At 40.0% G+C, this 27,853-nt stretch overlaps 1 protein-coding gene across 2 annotated transcripts in view; it reads right to left on the reverse strand.

The window, feature by feature from the left end:
• Positions 1 to 4,609: 4,609 nt before the first annotated feature.
• LOC307159794 (stonustoxin subunit beta-like) overlaps positions 4,610 to 27,853 on the reverse strand; it is a 38,792-nt gene continuing 15,548 nt past the window's right edge. Inside the window, exons 2-7 of one of the 2 annotated variants that reach the window (XM_079873407.1) lie at positions 27,399 to 27,511; positions 27,190 to 27,286; positions 25,220 to 25,312; positions 22,110 to 23,858; positions 5,528 to 5,560; positions 4,610 to 5,312 (exon numbers count right to left, since the gene is read on the reverse strand). In XM_079873407.1, coding sequence (XP_079729533.1) covers positions 4,777 to 5,312; positions 5,528 to 5,560; positions 22,110 to 23,858; positions 25,220 to 25,312; positions 27,190 to 27,286; positions 27,399 to 27,488 — 2,598 coding nt within the window. In that variant the 5' untranslated portion in view covers positions 27,489 to 27,511 and the 3' untranslated portion in view covers positions 4,610 to 4,776. The remainder of the gene's footprint in view (positions 5,313 to 5,527; positions 5,561 to 22,109; positions 23,859 to 25,219; positions 25,313 to 27,189; positions 27,287 to 27,398; positions 27,512 to 27,853) is intronic. The other variant, XM_079873408.1, reaches the window with a different exon arrangement.

Below are 27,853 nucleotides of genomic sequence, written 5' to 3' on the forward strand. Positions count from 1 at the left end.
GCAGCATGTCCATTGTTAAGCAGTTTTGTATAGAGAGCATGTTGGCACTCAGTGACAATATTGTCGCATTCTCTTTGAACTCTTTGTAAATAATTTTGTCTCACAGAAATCACAAGTATTGTGGACACATACAATACTGAAAACCAGCGTGCTATAAATGGTTTAGACGGTTTAGGTAAAGGGTGCACAGCACCTGCCAACCTGTGCGCACCTACCGCCGCCATCTTTCTGAGATCAACTTCAGCAAGTGAGATGGATGGGTAAATGCATGTAAATCAGTTAACGCTCTATCTGTTGACGGCGCTGAGGAAAAACGTCTTTGAGGAAAAAGCTCCCGCCACTGGAAGAAGCGGTCGCCGCCCATTTGTGTCCTGCTGGCAGTTGGAGAGCAAAGGCTGCGCACCCATCTAAGCCGTGCAGAACGTCTTCAGCACTCGCGGATCGTGCATACTCAGCCGCTGGCCAGGCTGCTTCTGCTTTACACACTATGGCTGTTCTTTTCTCGAGAAAAGGAGTTTTCCCATAGCGTTTGCAACGCAATACTCGTTCCCTTATCTCTCAGAGAACCGAGGTTACGCAAGTAACCGAGTACGTTCTGCCTTCCCTTCCACATGAGTCAGGTAACAAAACTGACAAAAAAAAAAAAAAAAAAAAAAAAAATTCACCCCAATGATAGTAATATTTCATATATTTCTCACATTTTGATCAATATATAGCCTATGTAGATTTTTTTTTATTATACATTTAAAATTTTGCTCTGGACATTTTTTTTATGTTTGTATTCAACATAATATGCCTACCTTATAGGGGTGGAGCCGAACCCGAATACGGTATTCGGAAAGGCACAAATAATGTGTTTTTTACGAATACTTATTTCGAACAAATACTTTAAAAATATTTGTAAATCGGGAACAAGAAAAACTTTATATCAAAAAGCTGCGTTTCCTCATGAGACATGGCGACCGGCGGCGCTGCTGATGTGGTGGCTGTAAATCCACTTGTTGATAAGAAAGGAGGAAAGAGTCAGAAAAGCAGTACTAGGCTTATTATTGGCTGGATAACTCTTAGGTTTAAAAAGCCCTTTTAAAATTAAATATGAATGCAGTTTTGGATTAAATAAAAGTACAGTCAAGTCAAATAAAACACGTTTTATCTCCTGTATAGTTTGGTAACACTACAATAAGATACTATTCATTAACATTACTTAATGCGTTATCTAACATCAACACATTGAGTGAACAATATATTTTTACAACATTAATTAATGTTAGTGAATGTTATTTAATACAAACACTTGATTGGTCATGTTTGTTCACTTCATTCATTGTGCATTAAATAATGTTAACATAAATAATGTTAACTTTTGATTTTAAAAATGTATTTTTAAATTAACCCCAAGGAGAATAATTGCGACAGTATATAACTATTGTTTATTGTTAGGTCATTTTATCTAATGTTATCTAACAAATGGAATCTTATTGTAAAGTGTTTTTAATACTACATTTTCCATCTTTGTAACCGTGATATACACTTTAATATATGTAAATTTAATCTAAATTAAGCTTTGGTACCGAAATTGGTACCAAGAACCGTGAATTTTCACTGGTATTGGTACCGAATACTGAAATTTTTGTACCGTGACAACACTAGTAGCTCTGTTCGGTAATTTAGACAATAGGCTGTTGACAGAGTAACGTTAACGTAGGTAATGGCTTCGTTACCTACTTCTTTTCAATGACGTTCCTTGTTACATGTTCATTGCTGGATTTATGGAAAAACATCAACCAATATTGCATATCCATAATTATTATAATGGATATAATTAAAGAATACTTACACTATAACGTAAATTAGAAGTGTAACGCAAAAAAACTGGATTTTTACACCTATTTTGAATTTTACTCGAATACAAATACAAATACAAATACTTTTCCCCCCTCAACAAATACAAATACAGATACAAATACCGGCTGCTTTGCACACCCCTACTACCTTATTATCTCAATTAAAAGTACTGAAATGAATGTAGCCTATATGTGACAAAAAAGGCTGTTTATTATTTTGGCAGGTAAAAAATATGCTTGGCTGGTGGATTTTTTCATCTACCAGTCCCCGTGGCAGGTGAGCCAAAAAGTTAATTTCGGACCATGTGGTGGGGGAGGTGCAGGGTCGCGGGGCAGCAGCGCATTTATCATGGGGGTCGCGGGGTAAAAAGTTTGGGAACCCCTGTCTTAGAGAACATCATCTCTATTTAAAGTTAGAAAAGTGTGAGTTCCATACATCCACTGTCCAGTTCTTAGGCTAAATAATAGACCAACGAGGCATCCAGATGGACCAAAGGAAGGTGGAAGCCATCCGGACCTGGCCCCAACCCGTCACCATTAAAGAACACCAAAGATTCCTCGGATTTGCCAATTTCTACCGCCGATTCATCCTCAATTACAGTCTTCTCAGTTCTCCCCTCATGTCACTACTCAAAACCGGCCCAAGTCTCTGTCCTGGAACCCTAAAGCCACCAACGCGTTCTCAACTCTCAAAGAAGCCTTCACCACCACTCCATCAGAATCCAGAGTTATCGTTTGTCGTTGAGGTGGATGCCTCCACAACAGGAGTGGGACACACACCGTCACACACACTGATGTCTACATGAGGAAGACACACACCGTCACACACACTGATGACTATATGAGGAAGACACACACCGTCACACACACTGATGTCTACATGAGGAAGACACACACCGTCACACACACTGATGTCTATATGAGGAAGACACACACCGTCACACACACTGATGTCTACATGAGGAAGACACACACCGTCACACACACTGATGTCTACATGAGGAAGACACACACCGTCACACACACTGATGTCTATATGAGGAAGACACACACCGTCACACACACTGATGTCTACATGAGGAAGACACACACCGTCACACACACTGATGTCTATATGAGGAAGACACACACCGTCACACACACTGATGTCTACATGAGGAAGACACACACCGTCACACACACTGATGACTATATGAGGAAGACACACACCGTCACACACACTGATGTCTATATGAGGAAGATACACACCGTCACACACACTGATGTCTATATGAGGAAGACACACACCGTCACACACACTGATGACTATATGAGGAAGACACACACCGTCACACACACTGATGTCTATATGAGGAAGACACACACCGCCACACACACTGATGTCTATATGAGGAAGACACACACCGTCACACACACTGATGTCTATATGAGGAAGACACACACCGTCACACACACTGATGTCTACATGAGGAAGATACACACCGTCACACACACTGATGTCTATATGAGGAAGACACACACCGTCACACACACTGATGTCTGTATGAGGAAGACACACACCGTCACACACACTGATGTCTATATGAGGAAGACACACACCGTCACACACACTGATGTCTATATGAGGAAGACACACACCGTCACACACACTGATGTCTATATGAGGAAGACACACACCGTCACACACACTGATGTCTATATGAGGAAGACACACACCGTCACACACACTGATGTCTACATGAGGAAGATACACACCGTCACACACACTGATGTCTATATGAGGAAGACACACACCGTCACACACACTGATGTCTGTATGAGGAAGACACACACCGTCACACACACTGATGTCTATATGAGGAAGACACACACCGTCACACACACTGATGTCTATATGAGGAAGACACACACCGTCACACACACTGATGTCTATATGAGGAAGACACACACCGTCACACACACTGATGTCTATATGAGGAAGACACACACCGTCACACACACTGATGTCTATATGAGGAAGACACACACCGTCACACACACTGATGTCTATATGAGGAAGACACACACCGTCACACACACACTGATGTCTATATGAGGAAGACACACACCGTCACACACACTGATGTCTACATGAGGAAGATACACACCGTCACACACACTGATGTCTATATGAGGAAGACACACACCGTCACACACACTGATGTCTATATGAGGAAGACACACACCGTCACACACACTGATGACTATATGAGGAAGACACACACCGTCACACACACTGATGTCTATATGAGGAAGACACACACCGTCACACACACTGATGTCTATATGAGGAAGACACACACCGTCACACACACTGATGACTATATGAGGAAGACACACACCGTCACACACACACACACACACACTGATGACTATATGAGGAAGATACACACCGTCACACACACTGATGTCTATATGAGGAAGACACACACCGTCACACACACTGATGACTATATGAGGAAGACACACACCGTCACACACACTGATGTCTATATGAGGAAGACACACACCGTCACACACACTGATGTCTATATGAGGAAGACACACACCGTCACACACACTGATGACTATATGAGGAAGACACACACCGTCACACACACACACACACACACTGATGTCTATATGAGGAAGACACACACCGTCACACACACTGATGTCTATATGAGGAAGACACACACCGTCACACACACTGATGACTATATGAGGAAGACACACACCGTCACACACACTGATGTCTACATGAGGATTTATTACACAGTTATTCTGACATGATATTTCAGGTACAGAAGTTCAGATGTTATTAATGTAATGAAGAGAGAATAAGAGACTCTAGAACATCATCTCACTGTCACTGATTTATCATGAAGCTCAAAGCATTATGGGTAGAATCTCTCTACAGGCTATTCTCATTCATCAACAGTTTCACTGATGATTCAGGACCAGCCGCAAACCCCGGATAGAGCGGCTGAGTGAATGTGGTGTTCTCTGTGTGTATGAGGCTCATTGTGTCTCCACCGACGCTGTAGAAGGACAGAGTTCCTGCACTGTGATCCACATACACTCCTATTCTACGACTGGGCACTGCAGGGAGATCAGTCCCTATGCTATTGTGTAGGAATGCGTAACTGGAGGACGTGCAGAACAAACTCCAGGACTGATCATTACCTCCAAACATACACTCTTTAACCTCTCCCTTCCTGCAGATGCTCTTATATGACACTGATATAAACACACCACCACTCCACTCAATCTCCCAGTAAGAGCGTCCTCTCACACTCTCTCTACACAACACCTGAGGCCACCCATCAAATCTGTCTGGATGATCAGGATACAACTGGACTGTGTCAGTGTAAGTAATCGTTCTGTTCCCCTCAGACAGAAGGACATGTTTATGCAATGTGTTCGGATCCAGAGTGAGCTGACGGGAATCTGATGGAGAGAAAACACATCACAGTCAGGAATTATGAATCTGATCTTTTAATGTAGCTGAACTCTTCATGTTCAGTATATCAGCAGTGTCTCAGTGCAGTTTAATCATCATTCACATGATCAACTCTAAAACTCTTCTGTCATGTTTTCTTTCAGCTTCTCCAGGAAGAACATGAACACACTCAGTGAGTTTCTCTGCTTGTTTTCTGACTTACATTGAAGGAAGTCGCTCCTGGTCCTGGGAACATCTGTGGAAATCAACAGACATGAAGAGTGTGATTATCAAGTCAAGAGAAAGTGATCCTGCATCCACTGCTAACACATGCAGAAATCCTCCAACACAGAAGATATTTAGAGATGACTCTGCTGTTTACAGAGCCCAGATCCTGACACAACCACTGTTGAGGGTTTGATATTAGTGACATGTCACCATATTTGATTTGGCTTCTGTAGACATGAACTGATCACAGATCAGAGGGAATATGGTTAATCATATTAATCATATACAACGTAATCATATTGCTTTATAAGACTTGGATTAAACCTCAACCTCCTTTTTATTCTTTTTCAAAGAGACATCAATTGATCAATACATGTCTGATGCTCAATCATTTTAATCATTCTACTGAAAGCCCCAAACCCCGGATAGAATGGCTGAGTGAATGTGGTCTGGACTGTGTGGATGAGCACAGTTCAAACATGTCCCTGGCAACATTCAAAAGACAGCTGAAAACCCATCTCTTCCGTGAGCACTTAACCTCATAAAAAAATTAAAAAAATCTTTTCCTTATCGGGCTTATGCTACTCTGAACAATGCCTGCACTTGGTTTTTTGAGCACTTCTTGCGTTGTTTTTTGCCTCTTCACAATGACTCGCTTAATTTAGTCCTAATTTGTAAGTCGCTTTGGACAAAAGCGTCTGCTAAATGACTAAATGTAAATGTAAATGTACTGCTTATTATGAGAATTTCTGTGAATACATGAAAGCCACATTTTAGTTCTAATTATTAAAATTATTAAAATCATAAAAATGCATCATTGACGTTTGGTTTTAAATGCTGATATCACAAAATCATATCTCTTACATTCTTAAAAACATATTGTTATCAGATATTCATTCGACTCCTGGTATCAATAGAATCAGCAGTATTTAAATGTGTGATTTTAACAGTAAATATCAAAAGTTTCCTTCATGTTCACAAATGCATTGTTGTCATCAATAGTGTCTACTTAAAGTCACAGAGTATGGGGATTTAATGTCAGATATATTGGTTTTAATTATTGGCTTAAAGCACGTTCAACTCGTTCAAGTATTTGCAATAACACAAGCTGACAACAGAGAATACGGTGAGTTGTGTTGTCTGTAATATTGCTGTCATGATGTGGTGAACTAATTCATACAGTATATTAAGATTTAATCTGCTAAAATATTGAATATGTTCTCATCTTTCTCATTTTATCATTGAACAGCCTGGTCCCATTGTTAATATGTAGGTATTAATATGTAATTTTCAGAGACACAAAAATGTATGTTTTTTTGTACATGTAGATAGATGCTAAAATGTATAATGTGGACGTATCTGCAACATTTAAACAAAATATTATTATGTTTTTACAGCTACAGGACGTCACATATTTACAAATTTTTCATAGCATAAAGATATCTGTATAATTTTCCTTTTACCTAAACATACCTTTTTTTATACAGAATATAAACAGCATAAAACGTAATGAACAGAGATGTGGCGGAATTTGGAAAATTACAATTTTAGAAACAATATAGCATTAAAAAGATGTTTTGAGCCACTAGGTTAGGCCGCTACGCCTAACACATAACCATTTCTTCAAACTACGTAACGTTATGAACAAAAACATAACCGACAGACAAGTGTAATAACAAACCTGCACACATATATTCAAACGCACATAACTATAGAACCAATTCTTAATGCGCATGTGAACGCAATCAGCGTTTCTTACAGGATCACGTTTAAAGTTTCTGTAAAGAGAATGGTGTCTTCTTGGCGGCCCCTAATTTTATAACAAATGATCGTTGCGACGGAAGCGAATCAATCATAACTAACTTTAGCTGTAAAATAACTTTATTAAAGAACCGCTATAAAGCCAAAACATTCTCTGTTACCTTAAATTATACGTTTATTTCTGTAAAGCTGCTTTGAAACAATCTCCATTGTTAAAAGCGCTATATAAATGAAGATGACTTGACTTGACTAATCACAATAATTTATTTATTGTGAAAATGTCAAAAGCGCCACCAAAAGTCATTCATATGATGATGTGTCACAGTCGCAGTATGGATTCTAAAGATTAGGATAACAGCGAGCGAATAAAATTGATGTCTTTTGTGAATTTCTGTTGTGTTTTGGTGTTATATGAGCGTATGGGACGCTCAGAGGGTTCGGTTAAGCACTAGTAGAAATGGTGGTGGGAGTTTCCAATTAGAGAAACTGGAGCAAGAGAGCAGAAGGGTTTTAGTAGGATTATTTCCTTTGCAATTAACTTCTGCATGCTTTGCATTAATAATGATTATTATTAAAGGTGCAGTGTGTGATTTTTAGCGGCATCTAGTGGTGAGATTTGTGAATTGCAAACAGTCAGTAACTCGGCCTTTATCTCAAATTGCAAACTCGAATGAGAAGCTACGGTGGCCGACGTAGGATCGGAAGATGTCGTCTTCTGAGTCAGCAGAGAGTAGCAAGTCAAGCAATGAGGTTTCTTTCAGTGTTGGGCAGTAGCGTCGCTACAAGTAGTGACGTTACTAGCTTAACTACATTTCTCAATAGCATGGTGGTAGCGTCGCTGTTTTCTGAATCAAATAGCTTTTCAGTAGCGAAGCTCTTTTGTTGATCAAGTAGTGCGGTAGCGTCCACACAAGCTGAAGCTACATTTTCTGAAGCACAAGCTCAACTCGGGCGCCGCATGATTAACATCGCGCAACATCAGTATCACACGTGCACACGGAACGCACATGTAGGAAACCATGTGAATTACGGCCGTTTCAGACCGCACCTGCGAGCAGCGCGAATTGTTTTCGGCGTGCGTGCATGTTCAAGTGCATTCACACACCGCGAGCAGGAGCAGCACGTGAGCTGAGCAGTAGTGAAGCTGAGGGTTTCGGCGCCGAGTCTATTTTTCATTCACCATTGAGCTCACGCTCAATTAAAGTGAAAGCACACTTTTGATGGACAAAATAAATATGATTTCACACTAAAAGTACCTAAAATGCACATAATTTGCATAGTACAAATGTAAGTGTTCCGTCACTACTAGCACAACACGCTAGTAATTCGCTAGCCTGTTAACGCTCCACCCGTGCGCTCAGCTATTTTTTTTTTTTTTTTTTCTCACGCGCTTGCGGCTTTGAGTTCATAAAAAGCTCAGGTGAGTAAGAATCAGTCAACAAACACAGTGAGTAATGTCTTGTCCTATTATTGTCACCTGCACTTCATGTCACATGTTAAGCATAGCCTTCTCTGTCGGCAGTATAGGATTTATATGTGATAAATGTAAGGAGACAGTTAGGCTAACAGAGAAGATTTCAGAACTAGAGACACGCATCCAAACTTTAATTGAGGATAGTAAGAGTGCTAGAGATTTAAATACTGCTTTGGATGCGCCTAGCATAGTGAACTCTTTACATGATGCGGTTCCAGCTGAATTAGTGCCTGAGCAGCCTGGCAAATGGGTGACAGTGAGGGATCGCTCTAGTCGCGGATCTAAAAACCACTCTTCCGTTCCGATTACCATAACAAATCGATTTGCCCCGCTCAGTGAAACACCCACTGAGAGTTCTGTTGATTGTGCCCTAGTAATTGGTGATTCGATCACACGGAACGTGAAAATAGAGACACCAGCCACCATAGTCACATGTTTGCCGGGAGCCAGAGCGCCTGACATCAAAGCAAATTTAAAAGTGCTGGCTAATGCTAATCGTAAATTCTCTAAGATTATTATTCACGTCGGCACTAATGATGTTTGACTCCGCCAGTCGGATATCACCAAAATTAATATTAAAGAGGTGTGTGAACTTGCAAGTACGATGTCAAGCACTGTAATTTGCTCTGGCCCCCTTCCTGTTCGCAGGAGTGATGAGATAGTTAGTAGATTGTGTTCGCTTAACGGTTGGCTGTCTAAGTGGTGTCCGCAAAATAATGTAGAATTTATAGACAATTGGAAAAGTTTTTGGGGCAGACCTGACCTGTTGAAAAGAGATGGTATTCATCCCTCCTGGGATGGTGCTGTTCTTCTCTCTAGTAAAATGGCACATAGTCTTAGAGCTCAAACATGACAATCTGGGGCTCAGGTCAGGAAGCAGACAGACTGGCTAAACCGACCGTCTGCTAGCGGCCTCACGTCACCCAGGTCAGATAAATCCCATCACATAGAGCCTCTTTCACCTAGATATCATCATATAGAGACTGTGTCTGTTCCCCGAATTTGGAAATCCAAAAAACGTTTAAACCCATCTAAGGTTAAAAATTTAATTGATGTTCAACAAATAAAAAAAAACTATAATACAGATGAGCAAATGCTAAAGCTTGGGTTACTGAATATTCGATCGCTTACTTCAAAAGCACTCATTGTTAACCCCTTGCTCATCACCCCCAATTTTGGCAAGTGCTGCATACATGAAATGCCCAAAATAAAAAGGTTACTGCTCATAAGTAATTCTGAATAGAAACATAACACACATACATTTAGAAAGCCAACCCTTGAGAGTTTATAGTTCAAGACTCAAAATTAACCAGACTGTTATTAATATTGAGATATATAAGCTCAAACATATTTTGAACTAAAATAATCTGGGATCACCAGTGATCCCTGTCAGGTAAGGGGTTAATGATATGATTTCAGATAATAACCTAGATGTGCTGTGTTTGACAGAAACCTGGCTAAAACCAAACAATTACATTACTTTAAATGAGTCCACCCCGCAAGATTACTGTTATAAACATGAGCCTCATCTGAAACGCAAAGGGGGTGGTGTTGCTGTAATTTATAGTAATATTTTCAAAACCACTAATAAATCAAGTTTTAAATATACTTCTTTTGAAGTGTTTGTGCTTAATGTAAAAATATATAGTGTAAACGATAAATCACGCTTAAGATTTGTGCTGGCTACTGTACACAGGCCACCAGGGCACCATAAAGACTTTATCAAAGAATTTGCGGACTTTCTATCCGAATTAATATTGACTGCAGATAAAGTACTAATTGTTGGTGATTTTAATATACACATAGATAATGAAAAAGATGCATTGGGATTGGCATTTAAAGACATTGTAAACTCAATTGGAGTTAGACAACACGTGTCAGGACCTACTCATCGTCGTAATCATACTCTAGATCTAATATTATCACACGGAATAGATGTTGATGCCGTTGAAATTCTGCAGCAGAGCGATGACATCTCAGATCATTATCTAGTCTCGTGTAAATTACATTTAGCCAAGGTTGCAAAGCCGACTCCATGTTATAAATATGTTAGACCTATCACTTCTGCCACTAAAGATTGCTTTATTAATAATCTTCCTGATCAGTTTCATTATCTCAGCATCCCGGATAGCTTAGAAGAACTTGATATTTCGACAGAAACTTTTAACTCTCTCTTTTCCAGCACTTTAGACACAGTTGCTCCGTTGCGCTTAAAGACGATTAAAGAAAATAGTCCAACGCCGTGGTACAACGAGCACACTCGGGCCCTTAAGAGAGCAGCCAGAAAAATGGAGCGCAACTGGAAGAAAACAAAACTAGAGGTATTTCGCATTTCATGGAAGGAGAGCTCGATTACTTACAGAGAGGCTTTAAAAGCTGCTAGATCTGCTTATTTTACAACCCTATTAGAAGAAAATAAACATAATCCTAGAATTTTATTTGAAACAGTGGCTAAACTAACAAAAAAGAAAGCTTCAAGCCCAGATGTTTCCAAGCAGCACAGCAGTAATGACTTTATGAACTTCTTCACTTATAAGATTGATAATATCAGGGAGAAAATTATAACTATGCAACCGTCTACTACAGTATCAAATCAGGCAGTGCATTGTAGTCTCCCTGAGGAAAATTTTTATTAATTTATTGCTATAGATGATGATGATGATGATGCATTTTATTTGTAATGCGCTTTTCTCCAACCCAAAGCGCTACACAGTATAGTAAACATAATATAAGATAATTAAACAATAATTAAAAACAGAAAAATCAGACAAAAAAAAAAAATATATATATAAATAAGATACACTTCAAAGACAGTAATCAATCAATCAATCAATCAACATTTATTTATATAGCACTATACAACAACCTACAGGTATCCAAAGTGCTTTACATCAAGGGATAAAAACAACACAAAACATCTTAGAATAATAAAAAATCAGCTCCGACAACAAAATGTCACACCACTACTGGGTATTGAATGCCATTCTAAACAAGTATGTTTTAAGTTTAGACCTAAAGGTAGTTTCCTCTGTAATTATACGAATGTCCGGCGGTAATTTGTTCCAGAGTCTTGGTGCAGCAACTCCGAACGCCTGATCACCCCACCGTTTATATCGTGACCTAGGCACTTCTAAAACCAATTGATTAGAAGACCGCAACACTCTGCCATGGTCACGCACGGTTAAAATCTCAGCTAAATACTCAGGTGCCAGGCCATTTAAGGCTTTAAAAACAAACAGTAAAATCTTAAACTCTATTCTAAAACGCACAGGAAGCCAATGAAGAGTAAAAAGGACGGGCGTGATATGTGCCCGCCTAGATGTGTTTGTTAAAAACCTAGCAGCCGCATTTTGCACAAGTTGAAGACGAGCTATGGAGGTTTGCTTCAAACCAACATAGAGAGCATTACAATAGTCCAGCCTCGAACTAATAAAAGCATGAATTGCCTTTTCTAGATCATGCCTGTTAAGAAAAGGCTTAACTTTAGCCAGAAGACGAAGCTGGAAGAAGCTCATTCTTACAACATTTGTGATTTGTTTGTCAAAATATAAGTTACAATCGAAAGTAACCCCCAAGTTTTTAACAGCTGGCTTCAGGAATGATGCCATGGTTCCTAAGCTAACCGATGGACCATTAGGGGAGTTACTAAAAATTATGCACTCCGTTTTAGCTTCGTTTAAGCTAAGAAAGTTTTGTGACAGCCACAGCTTGATGTCCTTAATACAGTCCAGAAGGGAGTCTAACACCATATTATCTTTCGATTGCATAGGGAAATAAATTTGCAGATCATCTGCATAACAGTGAAAAGACAGGTTGTGCTTTCCTATAATTGCCCCTAATGGAAGCATATATAAGGAAAACAGGATTGGTCCCAGAATTGAACCCTGGGGTACCCCACAAGAGAGTGGAGCAGCTGACGAAGAGCAGTCACCTATCATAACAGAGAAACTCCTATTTGCCAGATAGGAGCTAAACCATTTAAGTGCTGTACCTCGAATGCCTACACAGTCATCAAGGCGAGAGAGGAGAACTGCGTGGTCCACCGTATCAAACGCCGCTGTGAGGTCTAAAAGCACCAAAACAGCTGGATTACCGGCATCTACAGACAGGGCGATATCATTATGTACTCTTAGTAAAGCAGACTCGGTACTATGGCGTGATCTGAAACCAGACTGAAACTTTTCAAGCACAGAGTTCTGTTGCAAAAAGGCTTGTAACTGTAAAGAAACAACTTTTTCCAAAACTTTTGACAGAAACGGCAGATGAGAGACAGGTCTAAAATTGGACAACACTGTAGGGTCAAGATTTGGCTTCTTAAGTAGGGGCCTGACCACAGCATGTTTAAATGCAGCCGGGACAGAACCTACACTAAGACACAGATTAAAAAAAGTGAGGAAACTTGGCCCAATGGTGCTATTAAAAACGTCCTTCACTATCCTGGCTGGGACAATGTCTGAAGGACAAAAGGTTGGCTTCAAATGTTGTACTATATCAGAGAGCTGCGTCAGAGAAACTGGTTTAAATTCCTCCAGCATTGCAGAGCGCCCAGGGACACCAGATACAAGCACGTCAAAATTAGCCCCGCAGTTTTGCCTTACAGATGCTACTTTGTTAGTAAAATAACAAAGAAATTTCTCACATGTAGTAATAGAAACCTCAGTCGGATCAGCGGTGCATGGATTTACAACAGAGTTTATAGTATTAAATAACACTCTAGGTTCATTGCAACTGTTAGCAATGATCGAAGAGAGATGTTGCATTTTTGCCACCTTCACAGCCTTTTGATATGCGGCAACACTGTCCCTTAATAAACCCAGAGAGACATGTAAATTGTCTTTCTTCCACCTTCGTTCAGCTTGTCTACATTGTTGCCTAAGGGCCCTTGTGGTGTCATTTAACCAGGGATCGGCCTTAGGTTTAATGGATTTGTTCCGAACAGGGGCAATAGCATCTAGGATTTCAGTACTTGTTGAATGGAAAACTGAAAGAACATCATCTGGGGAAGAGGAGGAGACTAGTCCATTCATTGCATAAAACTGTGAGCTCATGAATGCAGACGCAAACTCTCCAGATGAAGAGGAGGTGATGCAACGGCGCCTAGCAACTGATGAAATGCGGTTGTTAGCAGGTGGAGAAACACTGATCTCAAACCTAATGGGGAAGTGATCTGAGATACCAGTTTCTGATATATCTTCAAGTGAAACTGAAAGCCCATATGAGATTATGAGGTCCAATGTGTGGCCGTGATGATGTGTCGACCCTTCCACCCATTGGGTTAGGCCAAAAGAGTTCAGCAGTGTTTTAAAATCAATAGCAAGTGAGTTTGAGGGACAACATACGTGGATATTGAAGTCCCCACACACAAGGAGCTTATCGTATTTAGGAACAACATCAGCTAAAAACTCAGAAAAATCGCAAATAAAATTCTTATTCAGTTTTGGTGGGCGATAAATAACTGCACACAACACAGGAGAATCCAGTGCAGCCACAAACAGCTAAAGTTCAAAACTGTTATAGCAGAGTGCAGGTAATATCCTGCAACTGTACTCATCTTTGAAGATTGTGGCCAGCCCACCACCTCGACCTGACACTCGCGGGGAGTTGAGGAAAGAACAGCTAGGGGGGAGGAGCTCCGAGAATGCGCTGTCATCACCTGGTTTCAGCCAGGTTTCCGTCAACAACAGAAAGTCCAGAGCATTCGTCGTAAAAAAGTCATTCAATATAAACGTCTTATTTGTAAGTGATCTAATATTGATCAGCGCCATGTGAATTGAGCGACTTATAGACTGTTGTTGGGGCGCGCGACTAAGCGAGCGTAGATTCCCCTGTACGCATCCTCGCTTGGAGCGCTTCCTGTTCCAGCAACGGAGAGATGTGAACTCGGTCGCGGCGTCCGGCACAATCGCCTGAAGCCACCGGTAGCTGTGCACTGGATATTGTCGCAGATTGCAGCCGGCGGAGAAACTGCCATCAGGACGAGCCAGATCGCAGGTGAAAGATGTTGCCAGGTACGTTCTGAGCCTGACACGTACTCCACTTCTCCTTCCGCGTCTCCTGCGGCGATTCCTGTGGGGTAGCAAGCAGGGCTGACGCTGTAGAAAAGCCGGTATTGAAGACAGGAAAGGCGGCGGTGTATCTGACTGATTGTTTGATCCATAGATCGGCACTTTCTCCGCAGTTTTACATAAACTTAAGAAAGTCAGGCGGTCATACACCAGCAGCGATGACACATTTCGAGAGACAAGCAGTAAAAACAGGAAAAACAGTGATAAATTCAACAGAGATAAGCGGCAAGCCACACACAACGGCGCCATCTTGTATACAACTTATGTGCTATCTTACATCTCTTCACAACCAGTAAGCATTAAACAGTAAACAGTAAGCATTTTTAAAAAGATGGGTCTTTAAAGACCTCTTAAAGCAGTCCAGATTTGGGGAATTTTTAATCGCAAATGGAAGTTTATTCCACAACCGCGGGGCGGTAACCGTAAAGGAGCGACCACCCATCGACTTTAATTTGAATGTGGGCTGCTGTAGAGTAGAAGAGTCAGACGAGCGGAGAGAACGATTTGGAATGTAAGGAACAACTAGATCACAAAGGTATTCCGGTGCTATCCCATGAATGGCTTTATATGTTAAAATCAAGATTTTAAAATCGATACGTGCCGTTACTGGAAGCCAATGGAGTTCATAAAGAACAGGGGAAATATGCTGCTGTACAGTTGTGTGTGTTAATACGCGTGCGGCCGAGTTTTGGATATACTGTAATTTCTTAATATGTTTATCAGGGAGACCAGAGTATAGTGCATTACAGTAATCCAGTCTCGACGTGATAAATGCGTGGATAAGCTTTTCCGCATCTGGCAGGGATATAAAAGGCCGAACTCTGGCAATATTTTTTAGATGAAAAAAAGCTGATTTTGAAACCAATTTGATATGGGCATCAAAAGACAAATGTGAATCAAAAATAACACCTAAATTTCGCACCTGTGATGCTGGGGCCAGTAAATCAGAATCAGTGATCAGATTTTGACAGTTAAACTTGTGCAAGGCTGTCGGCATACCAACAAGTAGAAATTCTGTTTTTGATTCATTAAGTTTAAGATAATTGGCATGCATCCATAACTTAATTTCTTCCATACATGCACTCAGAGCTGTGATTGCAAGATTAGGATCCGGGGGTGTGTTAACATAGATCTGCGTGTCATCAGCGTAACAATGAAACCTCAGACCGTATTTTCTTATAATGTCACCAAGTGGAAGCATATAAATGCAGAACAAAGTCGGCCCTAGCACTGACCCCTGCGGGACACCCTGCTGAACTAATGTGGCCTCAGATTTATGTTTCCCCATGCAAACATACTGAGAACGATCTGCTAAATAGGACTCAAACCATTTGAACACAACACCAGAGATGCCTAACAACACATGCAACCTGTTAAGAAGGATAATATGACATATAGTGTCAAAAGCTGTGCTAATGTCTAGCAGGACTAGAATACTGCAAGCACCAGTGTCAGCGGAAACAAGTAGGTTGTTGGTGACCCTTACAAGTGCAGTCTCAGTGCTGTGTCCAGATCTGAAACCAGACTGAAACGGTTCCAATAAGTTGTTATTGGACAGATATTGCTGTAACTGACCAACAACAACTCGTTCGAGAACCTTTGCCACAAAGGGCAGGTTCACAATAGTAATAGTTAGCTAAATTTTGAACATCACAGCCAGTTTTTTTTAGAACAGGTGTGATAGCGGCCACCTTAAGGGCCGGAGGAACCTGGCCAGTGGCTAGGGAGTTGTTAATAATTACAGTGATGGAAGGGCAGACATGTGATAAACACTTTTTTAGAACCTCAGTAGGCAAGGGGTCAAGAAAGCACGTGGATGAACTCATAGTCATGATCAATTTAAAAACATTGTCTACATTGACAGTAGTAAAGTTCGAAAGGGCAGTAGAAGGTGAGTTTTTTGAGTAAGACTCACTAGTCAGCAAAGGAGAGTCAAAGGAGATGGAGCTATAAATACTCTGACCTTTCTCTGTAAAATATTTGTTAAAATTATTACACATCTCATCAGAAGGACAGACAGTTTTCTTTTGAGATTTGAGAAGGCTATCAATTGTCTTAAATAACGTCCTAGGATTAGCAGCACCTTTATTGATAACATGAGAGTAATATGCCTCTCTGCTAGTCTTCAAAGCAAGATGATACTGCAGCTGGTGTTGTTCAAACATTAATTTGTGAACGGTGAGGCCTGATTTTTTATACAACCGCTCAATCTTCCTTCCTTCAACTTTAAGTGCACGCAGATCATTTGTGTACCAGGGAGACGACTTGGAAAAAGATACAACTCGTTCTTTCACTGGTGCAACAACATTAAGAATTGAGGAAAGTGCAGAGTTGTAACAGTCAATAGAGCCAAGCACAGGAAGCTCCGCAACAGGGTTAGAAATCCTTTCAGGGTCAATATTCCTAATATTTCTAAAGGATATGACACGCTGTTTAGAAGACTGCAGGGAGGCAGAGATGGTAAATTCACTTGTCAGTAATTTATGATCACTAAAATTAACTTCATCCTTTGAAAGCTGATCTATACCAATACCCACAGAACATAACAGGTCCAATGTATGTCCAGATTTATGAGTTGAAAAGTCAACATGTTGAATGAAGTTAAAACACTCTAACACATGCAGGAAGGCAGCTGCAGAGGAACAGTTTGAATTGTCAACATGAATATTCAGGTCCCCTATTAGCAGCATGTCTGGACAAATAGGACTTAGCAGAGTCAATAATTCTGCAAGTTCAGAAAAGAACCTCGCATCAGCCTTAGGTGGGCGATAGATTAAAACAACTAGTACTGGTGAAGTGCTGTTAATTTTGATAGTCAGGCATTCAAAAGATGACACAGCAGGTGTTGTAACTTCTGCAATAGACAAATCAGATCTGTATAGAATAGCAAGACCACCACCTTTACCAGTGAGTCTAGGTCTGTCAATGTATGTGAATCCAGGTGGTTTAGCTAAATTAAGGTTGTAAAAGTCATTTGGTTGATGCCATGTCTCACAGAGACAGAGAAAATAAAGTTTTCTATCCAATATTATATCGTGAAGCAGCGCGGCTTTCTTGTTCATTGAACGCACATTTAATTGAGCGAGTCTAATTTTAGAACTTGCGTTCTTTACGCGATTCTGCAACGTCTTCTGAGGAAAATGTAAGTTAGATGAACAGATGCCACGAGAGTTAAGATGTCTTGAACGCCTAGATGAGGAGTGAAGTACATTTATTCCAGCAGGCGAAGGATAGAAACATCGGCGGGAGCCACGATGCAAATATCTTGGCCGATGCAAAAGTTTGAATGATCTCAAAGTTTTAATAATACAGGTGCTGGGAGGCAGATGATGATCCAATGAAAAAAGCTCAGAATATGAGCAATATGAACATTATCATGTTGGTGTTCCACAATCTTGATTCCAGTGTTCCACAGAATCCAGTTATAGCATAGACCAGTGAAAAGAATGTAGTAAAGGGAAACAGCATGCTTATATCCAATGGAATCCTGATAAAATTGTGAAGATCGCAACACTCTGAGTCGCGGGAGTCGTTCAGCGATTAAAATGCAGAGGCCGCAGCAGCATCAGACCGTTAGTGAATCCACACATGCAGACATACACCGACTTCAGATTGGAGATGACACAGTTTCCAGCCTCGTTCAGGTGCCGCACCCGCCACTCGCCACTCGAAACAAGAAGACGCCGAGGAATCACCTCAAAAGCCATCAGCAATCCAAGCTCAACAGGAACCTCACATTTAAATGTTGAGATGAGAGGTAGGCCTAATAGGCTATTAAATCATTTAAAAAGTTGGTAGCAGAATAAAACCAATTTTAAAATAACAAATAACTAAAACACATGGGTTGACAAGCGGCATCCAGCTGAGCCAGCGTCCTCTCACACCCCTATAGACCCCTTTTGCGCCGACGTCACAGTTACGTCACGGCGCTAGCTGGAGGCAAAACAAAGGGAAAACTGGAGGCGGCCAATACAAACCAGCACAGATTCGGCTACATAATAAGGAGCTTAAATTATTATTTTTATTATTAAATGTCATCTTGTTGTGTTGTTGGGTACAAGAATCGATGAAAAATGAGTATGCTGTATCTAGAATTTTTATTTCTAGAAAATATCCACATCTTTAAAATTGCACCTAGTGTCACTCTTTACATTGTCGTCTTCTTGGTGCTGGCTAGGCAGAACTGTGGATCGTACGACACAAGTCTTTACATGACCATTCATTCAGCACATAGTTATAGGCATCTAAAGATGTATGTCCTCAGTTTCTCTTTACCCTCAGTTTCTCTATCGGGTAATATTAGGTTTAGAAGTCAGGCCACTCAACCGGGGGTAGCGTTAACGTTAATCCTGTCAGATCATCCATCCATTGAGTAAGCGTGTACGGCCCGGGTCAGCCAATCTGGTTCCATCCGTTAAAATTAACTTTTGCAAATAACAATCGTGGTCCTGGACAGTGAGTGACCTTGCACATTAAGATAAAATTGGATTTTCTCCAGTCATTGTTAAAAAAACAAGCTAACAAACTGGCAAACGGTAACACTTTATAATAACTGCACGCTATTAATCATTAGTTAAGCATTAGTAAACAGTTAATTCATCATTTATAAAGCATTAATAGACATTAATAAGCAGTTTATAAATACGGCAATAAATGCTTTATTCTTGATTTATAAGCATATCTATAATGTGTTTAACAATTGTATTTTCACAATTTATTAATGATCAATTTATCATTTCTAAATGAAGTATTTCTTTATTTTCAAACCAGTTATTTAGGAGTTGTCAGTGGTTCATAATATCACTTAGAAAGTGAAAGTAAATGTACAGTAGTAAATGCAGGTAGTTATAAACCATTTACAAAGTTAAAAACCACAGCTTCATCGGAATGGTGCAAAACTTGGTGACTTTTATGGCATTTGGAATGTGAACACAAAAAAATTGAGGGCATGGTTTGAGCAGGCTAAGTGGTCATAAAAAATGTAGTCACACTTGTGCTCTTCGATCAAAAATGACCGACCATAGGAAATTAATGTGAAATCGACAAAACCACATTTGTACGATTTGTACAATCTACAAATCGGCCACGATGCAGAAAAAAAGTGCTCAGCAATGAAGGGGTGAAACTCTAAAACAACAATATAAAAAAGTATTATTTGAGAATTTCTTAAAAAAAAATTTAAAAATAAAAACATTCAAATCCACATCTTAAAAGTAAGTAATTTTGTCCAAAAACTACTAGAGAATTCACAAGCCTCTCCATAGAGACCTATACAGGCATCTTGTGGTAACACCATGAAATTACAACAGATGGTGCTAATCTGCCTTCAAATATTTATTTAAAAGGCCTAGTCTCTACAGTGGACAGCTATTAAAAAAGAATTTTCTTCAATTTGCACGGGTTTTTATGGCAAAGTTGCACATCAACCTCTTCATTGGACCCTGGTGCATCATCCTATAAATTGCAACCAAGTGGCAAGCCATTGTGTTTCGATTTTTCCTCCCTCCAAACCAAGACGGCCAAGGGTCAGTCAGACATGCAAAGTTGCTCCGGAATATCCACCCATTCCTTCTATCCTAGGAGACTCTTGTAGGTAAAAAAAAAAATATATATATATATATATATATATATATATATATATATATTGCAGCATCAAGCAATATCTAATGAGTCATATCACAGTAAAATTTTCCAAGTTTTGATTTTAGATTGAGAGAAAACTCTGATTAATCACATGTCCACTGTAGTGGACGTCATGCATCAATTGCTAAATTTCAGCTACAATTCATAATTATAATGTGAATATTTTTTTTGAAATTTAAAACTTAAAAACTTAATCTGCAGTAATTTTTTTACTGTAAATAAATGTATTTGTATTATTAGAATGTAATTTTCATTGACATCGAAAAAAGTCATGATTATTACATAATGTATGACACTTGTAATGCATTACTTTACTTGTTAGATCAAAAAGTAATCTGATTACATAATGCATGTTATTGTAATGCGTTTCTTTACTCATAACATCAAAAAGTAATCTGATTACGTAATGCATGTTACTTGTAATGTGTTTCTTTACTCATAACATCAAAAATCTGATTAGGTAATGCACATTACTTGTAGTTAATTACTTGTTAGATCAAAAAGTAATCTGATTAGGTAATGCATGTTACTTGTAACACATTACTTTACTTGTAACATCAAAAAAGTAATCTGAATGCATTATGATGCAAAATGCATACATTTCAGATGAGATTGAAAAAACGTATCGCTAGGTTTTCTCAGAGGAGGGCTATGATAGAAATGTGCATGTCCATCTTGAACAGAATCAGAATTCTCAGCTAATAAGGGTAAATCTCCATACTCTGGTGCACTGGAGGGAGCATCTGAGTGGTTTCCACAGTTGTACCTTGACAGGCTGTAGAAAATTCTGATGGAATCACGTCCTCATGTTCTGATATCAAAGATACGCGAAGTGCAACTTGTATGAAGTTGTATGAAGCCTTTGCAATATTTCGCATTATTTTTTGTATATATTTTATAGTTTTCACATGATTTGATATAATTGTATTGATTAGTTTGTTAAATACACATACTTTATCTGTTCGATTATTGTATTATATTTAATACAGTATATCTTCAGTTTAAACCATAACTGCATGCTGTCCACTCAAGTGGACATCTGAAGATCTCTTTGAAAAATTTGTAAAAAAAATATGCAAAAAATATGCAAAAAATTTGAATTTGTTTTTAAATTATTTTCAATGGCAAAAATGGACCATAATTATTGCATAAACATGAATAATTACCATCAAATCCTCTCAAAATACAATTTTACATTTTACAAATTTGACTAAATAAAACAATATCAGGCGTCCGGTCACTTTTGACCGCGAAGAGAATAAGTGTGACTCCCAAATGAGGAGCACCAGAGGGTTTTAAATGTCCTATTGGTTTTTATACAGAGAAATGTACGTGTCACTTGTTCAAGGCTTTGTATTGTTTATTGTGAATGTCATATGATTAAGTATAGTAGCCTACATTAGACATCAAATACATAATATACTCTGCGTCTTTAAGGACTATTTGTAACAACATGAACAAAGGAAATAATACATTCATATATACAGTCAAGTGGGAAACACTTTACAACATGTTACACATTTAATTATAGCCACACATGTTAGGAAATATGGTTGTCAATCCAAACATTGACTGTGAATGAAGCGAAATATATATTTTTTTAAAAGATAAAGATTAATGCAAAAAACACTTACCTGAAGACGGTATGGGGCCGATAGTGTCACTGGCTTCACTCATTCCCACTTTACCCACTATCCTGTAGCGGATCGAGTACTGCTTTCCAGACTCCAATCCAGTCAGATTAAAGGCTTCCTCAGCTGTGTTTATGATAATCCACTGTTCCTCAGCGCCAGAATCTGCTTTCACCTGCTGGTACTCCACTCTGAACTGCACAGTTTCTCCAGTTGGGGACTTCTGCAGTTTCAGGGTCACACCACGCTCCAGGACCTTCATCACTTCTGGTAGAGGAGGCTTCGACACGGGCTGGAACTGTGTGTCTGTCAGCTTCCCTGATTCATACAGATAGATAGAGGAGCCAGGACTGGAGGGATCGGAGATGGCAGAAATAATGAATCGATATCTCTTTTCATCTTTATTAGCCTCTGAAAAACTTCTGAAAAGAGATAAGTTCTTTCTCATCTTTGAGCTGACATCAGGATGGTTGAACCACTTTCTGACAGGTGCTAAATTCAGGGTTTCATTCAGGGTTGTTCTGTTCTGACAGGGTTTCATTCCCACATTTAGCCCTTTAAACTCATCAGATTCCACAAACTTCTTCAGGGTTGAGAGATCTGGGTCTTCATACTTCAGAGATGTGAAGGTCAAGCACACCACAACATCAATATTAAGATTAAAGAGGATGGTGTTGAGACTGTTTGAGTCTTCAGTATTGATTCCCTCCAGCATCTTGGTTTGAAAACTCAAGAGGTTAAGTTCAGCCTTTGCATGATCTAACCACTGGTTAAGCATGCTAGCATTAAAGGGGGAGCTGTAGTGGATCTTCAGGATGTCTTCCAATGAATGTTGCTCCATCTCTCCTCCTCGTATAGCAGGCAAGACCTTGGCCACTTCTTTCAGGAGCACCGTTTCGTAAGTGCTAAGAGAGCCCTGAAATAAACGGAGCCTCTCTTTGATGTCTTTGAAAACATTTACCAGAGTTTTTCTGGAGAGGTCGTTGCAATTCCTCTCTACTTCTTCCAGCACCTCTATTATATCTTCAGTGTTAGAAACCAGACTTGTGCTAATTTCTCTCTTGACCTGAGCTGCTTTTGTATCCAGTAGAGAAAGAGGATAGAGCCAGACTTTTATTGGAACTGCATTCTGTGGATTCTCCTTCAGTATAGTGGGGAGCTTCTGGTACACCTCTAGGGCTTCTATGTAAGTGGTGGGGTTCTGCTCAAGGCGGACGTCACCATAAAATGTGCAGGCAATATTCTCAGCCACTTTCTTTTGAGCATCTGTCATATTTACAGCTCCTTGTCCCTTAATGGAAAATTGAGGAATCTTCTCGACCATGATATTCAGTTCTCCCTCAATCTCCTGCTTGTCTTCCTCTTCTGAAAATATCCGATCAAACACCATGACGGCCTGAGCTCCGTATAGTACACCTGTGACCACATGAGTTGCAGTTTTCTGGTCAAAGACCTGAGGGTAGGTGATCTGTCCCAACTGAGTCATGGTGAGCTGTTCGAATCTAGAGGTTTCACTGTAATATATTGTAACTCTGGACTGTTGGTTTGAGGATTTGGTGTCACGCAGGAACTTGGCAGATCCTCCCACCTCCACCAGCCCTGCCAAGAAGCTGGCCTTCAGGGAAGCACTCACATCCAGGAGACTGGACTTACTGGAGAGAGAGTCGGAGCTACTGAACTTCACATCTGTCCTGGGCTGTGGACGACTGTCCAAATCTTCTCTCAATGATTTCTTATCCCACAGAGTGACACCTGAAATGAGAAATTACTTTTAGAGTTACTAGTGCAAAATGCCCGTGCAAAATCAGATTTTGTGTGTGTTTTTAGTAATTGTTGGTTTGGTGTGTTTGAGTGCTCATTGTTACAATTACACAGCAAAAGTTCAGTGACATTTTTATTTGTGCATGATAGAAAGCACACAGTAAACTCCAAGAAAATGCTATGCTTGAGCAAACAGTTTGTGCATAGGCTACTACAAATGATGTCTGTGAAAGAGACTGTGTGAACGCATTGAATAGGATATGTTTAGCTGGTGAATAGCATAGGCTACTATTACACAGTAGCGATAACGTTAAGCACACCACAATGAAATATAATATTCAGAAGTAAACAGCAGAGCTGACTTACAGATTCAGTTAACATCCACAAATGAATAAACGCGTCGATTCAGGGAGCAGTGCAAAGTGCCCGTGCAAAATCAGTTTTTGTGTGTTTTTAGTAATTGTTGGTTTGGTGTGTTTGAGTGCTCATTGTTACAATTACACAGCAAAGGTTCAGTGACATTTTTATTTGTGCATGGTAGAAAGCAAATACTGATACTGACATAATGACATACAATAAATTTGGAAAGTTTAACTACACGATTCAGGGAGCAGGCTACACAGTGAACTCATAGAAAACACTACTTAAGATCCACTGCTTTCTACGACCCTCTCTGTCTCTGGTCCTGGGGAGTGGCCAGTTGTGCTCACTCAGTGTCAGTGTGAGAGGGGGAGGGGCCAGCTGTGCTCACTCAGTGTCAGTGTGAGAGGGGGAGTGGCCAGTTGTGCTCACTCAGTGTCAGTGTGAGAGGGGGAGGGGCCAGCTGTGCTCACTCAGCGTCAATGTGAGAGGGGGAGTGGCCAGCTGTGCTCACTCAGTGTCAGTGTGAGAGGGGGAGGGGCCAGCTGTGCTCACTCAGTGTCAGTGTGAGAGGGGGAGGGGCCAGCTGTGCTCACTCAGTGTGAAGTGTGTGCTTCTTTTACCGATATATATTAACAATATCTTTTGCATTTCTAATTCAAACAACGTCATACTTGGCACTGCTTTTACTCGTGCCTGTAGCAAGACACCTGTCAAGTTTGAAATCCATCGGACTAACGGTTCGAGAGATATGCGAATAACACACACACACACAGGGTCACACACACACACACACACACACAGACAGACAGACAGACAGACAGACATTGCTGTAATTTATAGATAGATGTATGAGGAAGTGATTTACTGTTGAAGAAACATGCAGGTTTTATAGTGTTGTTAAACAAGGACTGGTAATTAGTGATGCAATATTTGATGAAGAGGGGAAAATAAACTTTTATTTATTTATATATTTTAGGTTTGTAAAGCACCTGGAATGAAGGTATCCTTGCGGCAGTCATACAGCATACCAGGAAACAGAGGTCTTCCTAGAGCTGCCACTTTAATGGTCTGTGATGCCAGGGCTGCAGTAAATAACAAATAAAAGGTATTATTTATACTTAGAATATTTATCATATATTAACAAAATTATATCTGATGGTAATGAATACTGTTTAACTCTATGCATTTCCTTTTTAAGTTAAAAAAGCAACAATTTGAGCAAAAAGCTGAAAAAGCAAAAAAAAGTTTTTGTCAAAGACTACATCTAGATCTAATTCAGAACGATGATCAAAACATAGATGGATAGAGTAGATTGAGTCAACACCCTCAAAGCTTGCACAGTCCTATAGCTTGTCCTGGGTTGACTTTTCATTCAGTAACATTAGGCAGTTTGATTAATGTGCTATTTAATGTTGATGAATGAATGTTTCTGCTTCTTTTTCACCTGTGTTTTGATCAGGAGATTCGGTATTCTTTCAGAAGATGTATAATAGTGCCCCCTACCGTAAAACAGTGAAAACACGAAATGCCGGAAATTTCCGTCAATGGTGAAGAAGCGTTTTGTCACAAATGATGGAAATTTCCGTCAATGGCAGGGAAAGAGTTAATACTGAAGAAATCCATTTTAAAATAAAGATGCAAGCAGCAACTTTGGGTCTTGTCCCTGAAAGGTAACAGCTCATAGATTCTGATCTCTCAACTGAGGATTTTGAGACACTTTTGACTTCCAGAGCTCCCACCACAAGAAAATTGTATGACCTAAAATTGCAGAGTTCCTTTGTAGGATCTTTCTGTGGTCCTGGAAAGTTTTTTTTATTTTATTTTTTATTAGAGGCTCCATTTGAGCCCTTAGAGTCAGCCTCAGAGAGGCTTCTCACTTTTAAGGTGGCTCTACTATTTGCATTGACATTGCTCAAAAGAGGAGAAGATCTGCAGGCCCTGTATACCCTGAAGGCCCTGAAGATCTGCAATCCGTAGACTTTGCACACCTCCTGTAACCAGCCACCCGGTCGTACTTCCCTTCGCCACATGAATCGCCATAGCAATAGAGAGGCTGCATCTACTATAACCAATCCAGGCTCTTAGGATTTATGTCGGGCCAGTGGCGTACATTCTCCTAATCTTTTGCAAGTGTGGATATCTGCAGGTTGGAGTAATGAGCATTATGAAAGTTTGGGGCATGCCGAATGGTAGGTGCGCGTGGAAGGGTCTTTATTATTGGTCGCAAAAGCTGTAGACCAAGGTATGTGGCAGGGTTAGTTTCTGTTGTAGCAATTCACACCTCCAAAACACACCTCCTTTCTGCACGCCCAGTGCTCTGACCTGCAGCTACCCCTGTCTTGTTTTCTGGTCTGCTTTAGTAACACAGTCACCAAGCAGTGCCTTTCCCATTGGATTGTAGATGCTATTGCTCTGTCCTATGAGGCTCTCGTAATGGCTTTGCCTCTGGAAATCCACAAGGAGTGTAGCATCTTCTATAGCTCTATCTAGGGGTGGGCCCTGACATAAGGTTTGTGCTGCAGCCGGCTGGCCCTCTCCGCACACATTACGCAGGATTTACAGTCTGGACATGGGCTCAACCCCAGGGTCACAGGTCCTTCAGGGTTTACCAAGTCATGTCTGCATTCAACAGTTGTTTGTGCCAGTATTACACAGCCTTGTTGAGCAGACAATCTTCCTCAGTGTGGCAGCGTTGGTAATGACATTCCCATAGTGTCAATGCCATGACAGAGTTGAGTTCCGAAAGGGAACGTTTCCGGTTACGCATGTAACTTGGTTCCATGAAAGGGGAACTAGATGCTGTCATGGTGTTGACACTATGGAAATGTCATTACCAACCCCTCTTAGGGAACCAGGTTATATACGTAACCTGAGACATTTTTCCTTCAAATGATATTGAATCTGTCCAGTGATATTTTTGATAGCACATTCACATTTTGTAACAACATTTCAATCTTACCTGGATGTTTTTTGTTTCCTTTGTCTGCTAAGAAATGAAGTCCTCTGGTGTCTTTATTTAAAATCTGAAGTTCATCAGGTTTGGGTTGTAACACTTCCTATTTTTGAAGGAATAGTTAAAAAAAAAAAAGTTAAAAAAAAAAAAAACTTCCACAAAGGTTTTTTATCCTTAATCTCATGAAATACATCTGGTTACACTTGCACACTTACCTGTGCATTCACCGCAGCTAGGGTCGCCAACCATAGATATGTACAGTAGATGCAGCTCGGCTGCTTCAGGTACGTCAAAAGTGCCGCCATCTTGGAATCGTCAACCAGGAGACCTGTTTGAATGTCAATGTGAAGGAGATGCCTGTCACGACCTTGTCTTGTTTAGTTTCATGGTCATATTCTGCTTAGTTTTCCCTGTCACCCTTTGTTCTCATTCTTTGTTGTTTCTTAAGTGTTCCTTTCTAATTATTTATAGGTATAGGCTGCCTGCATTTTTCTTATAAAATAAAAGTAAAATTATTATTATTATTTTAATTACTATATTACATTTATTTTTAAATACTGTAATTTTATAATAATGAAATAGTGCAACCCTACAAGTAGGCACAATGTGAATGTCAAATCGCAATTTTAACCAGAATTTAACCAGATTTCCCCCCTAAACTGTGTAGCCC

Source organism: Squalius cephalus (genome assembly GCF_949319135.1).
Source record: "Squalius cephalus genome assembly, chromosome: 6".
NCBI classification, from domain to species: Eukaryota; Metazoa; Chordata; class Actinopteri; order Cypriniformes; family Leuciscidae; genus Squalius; species Squalius cephalus.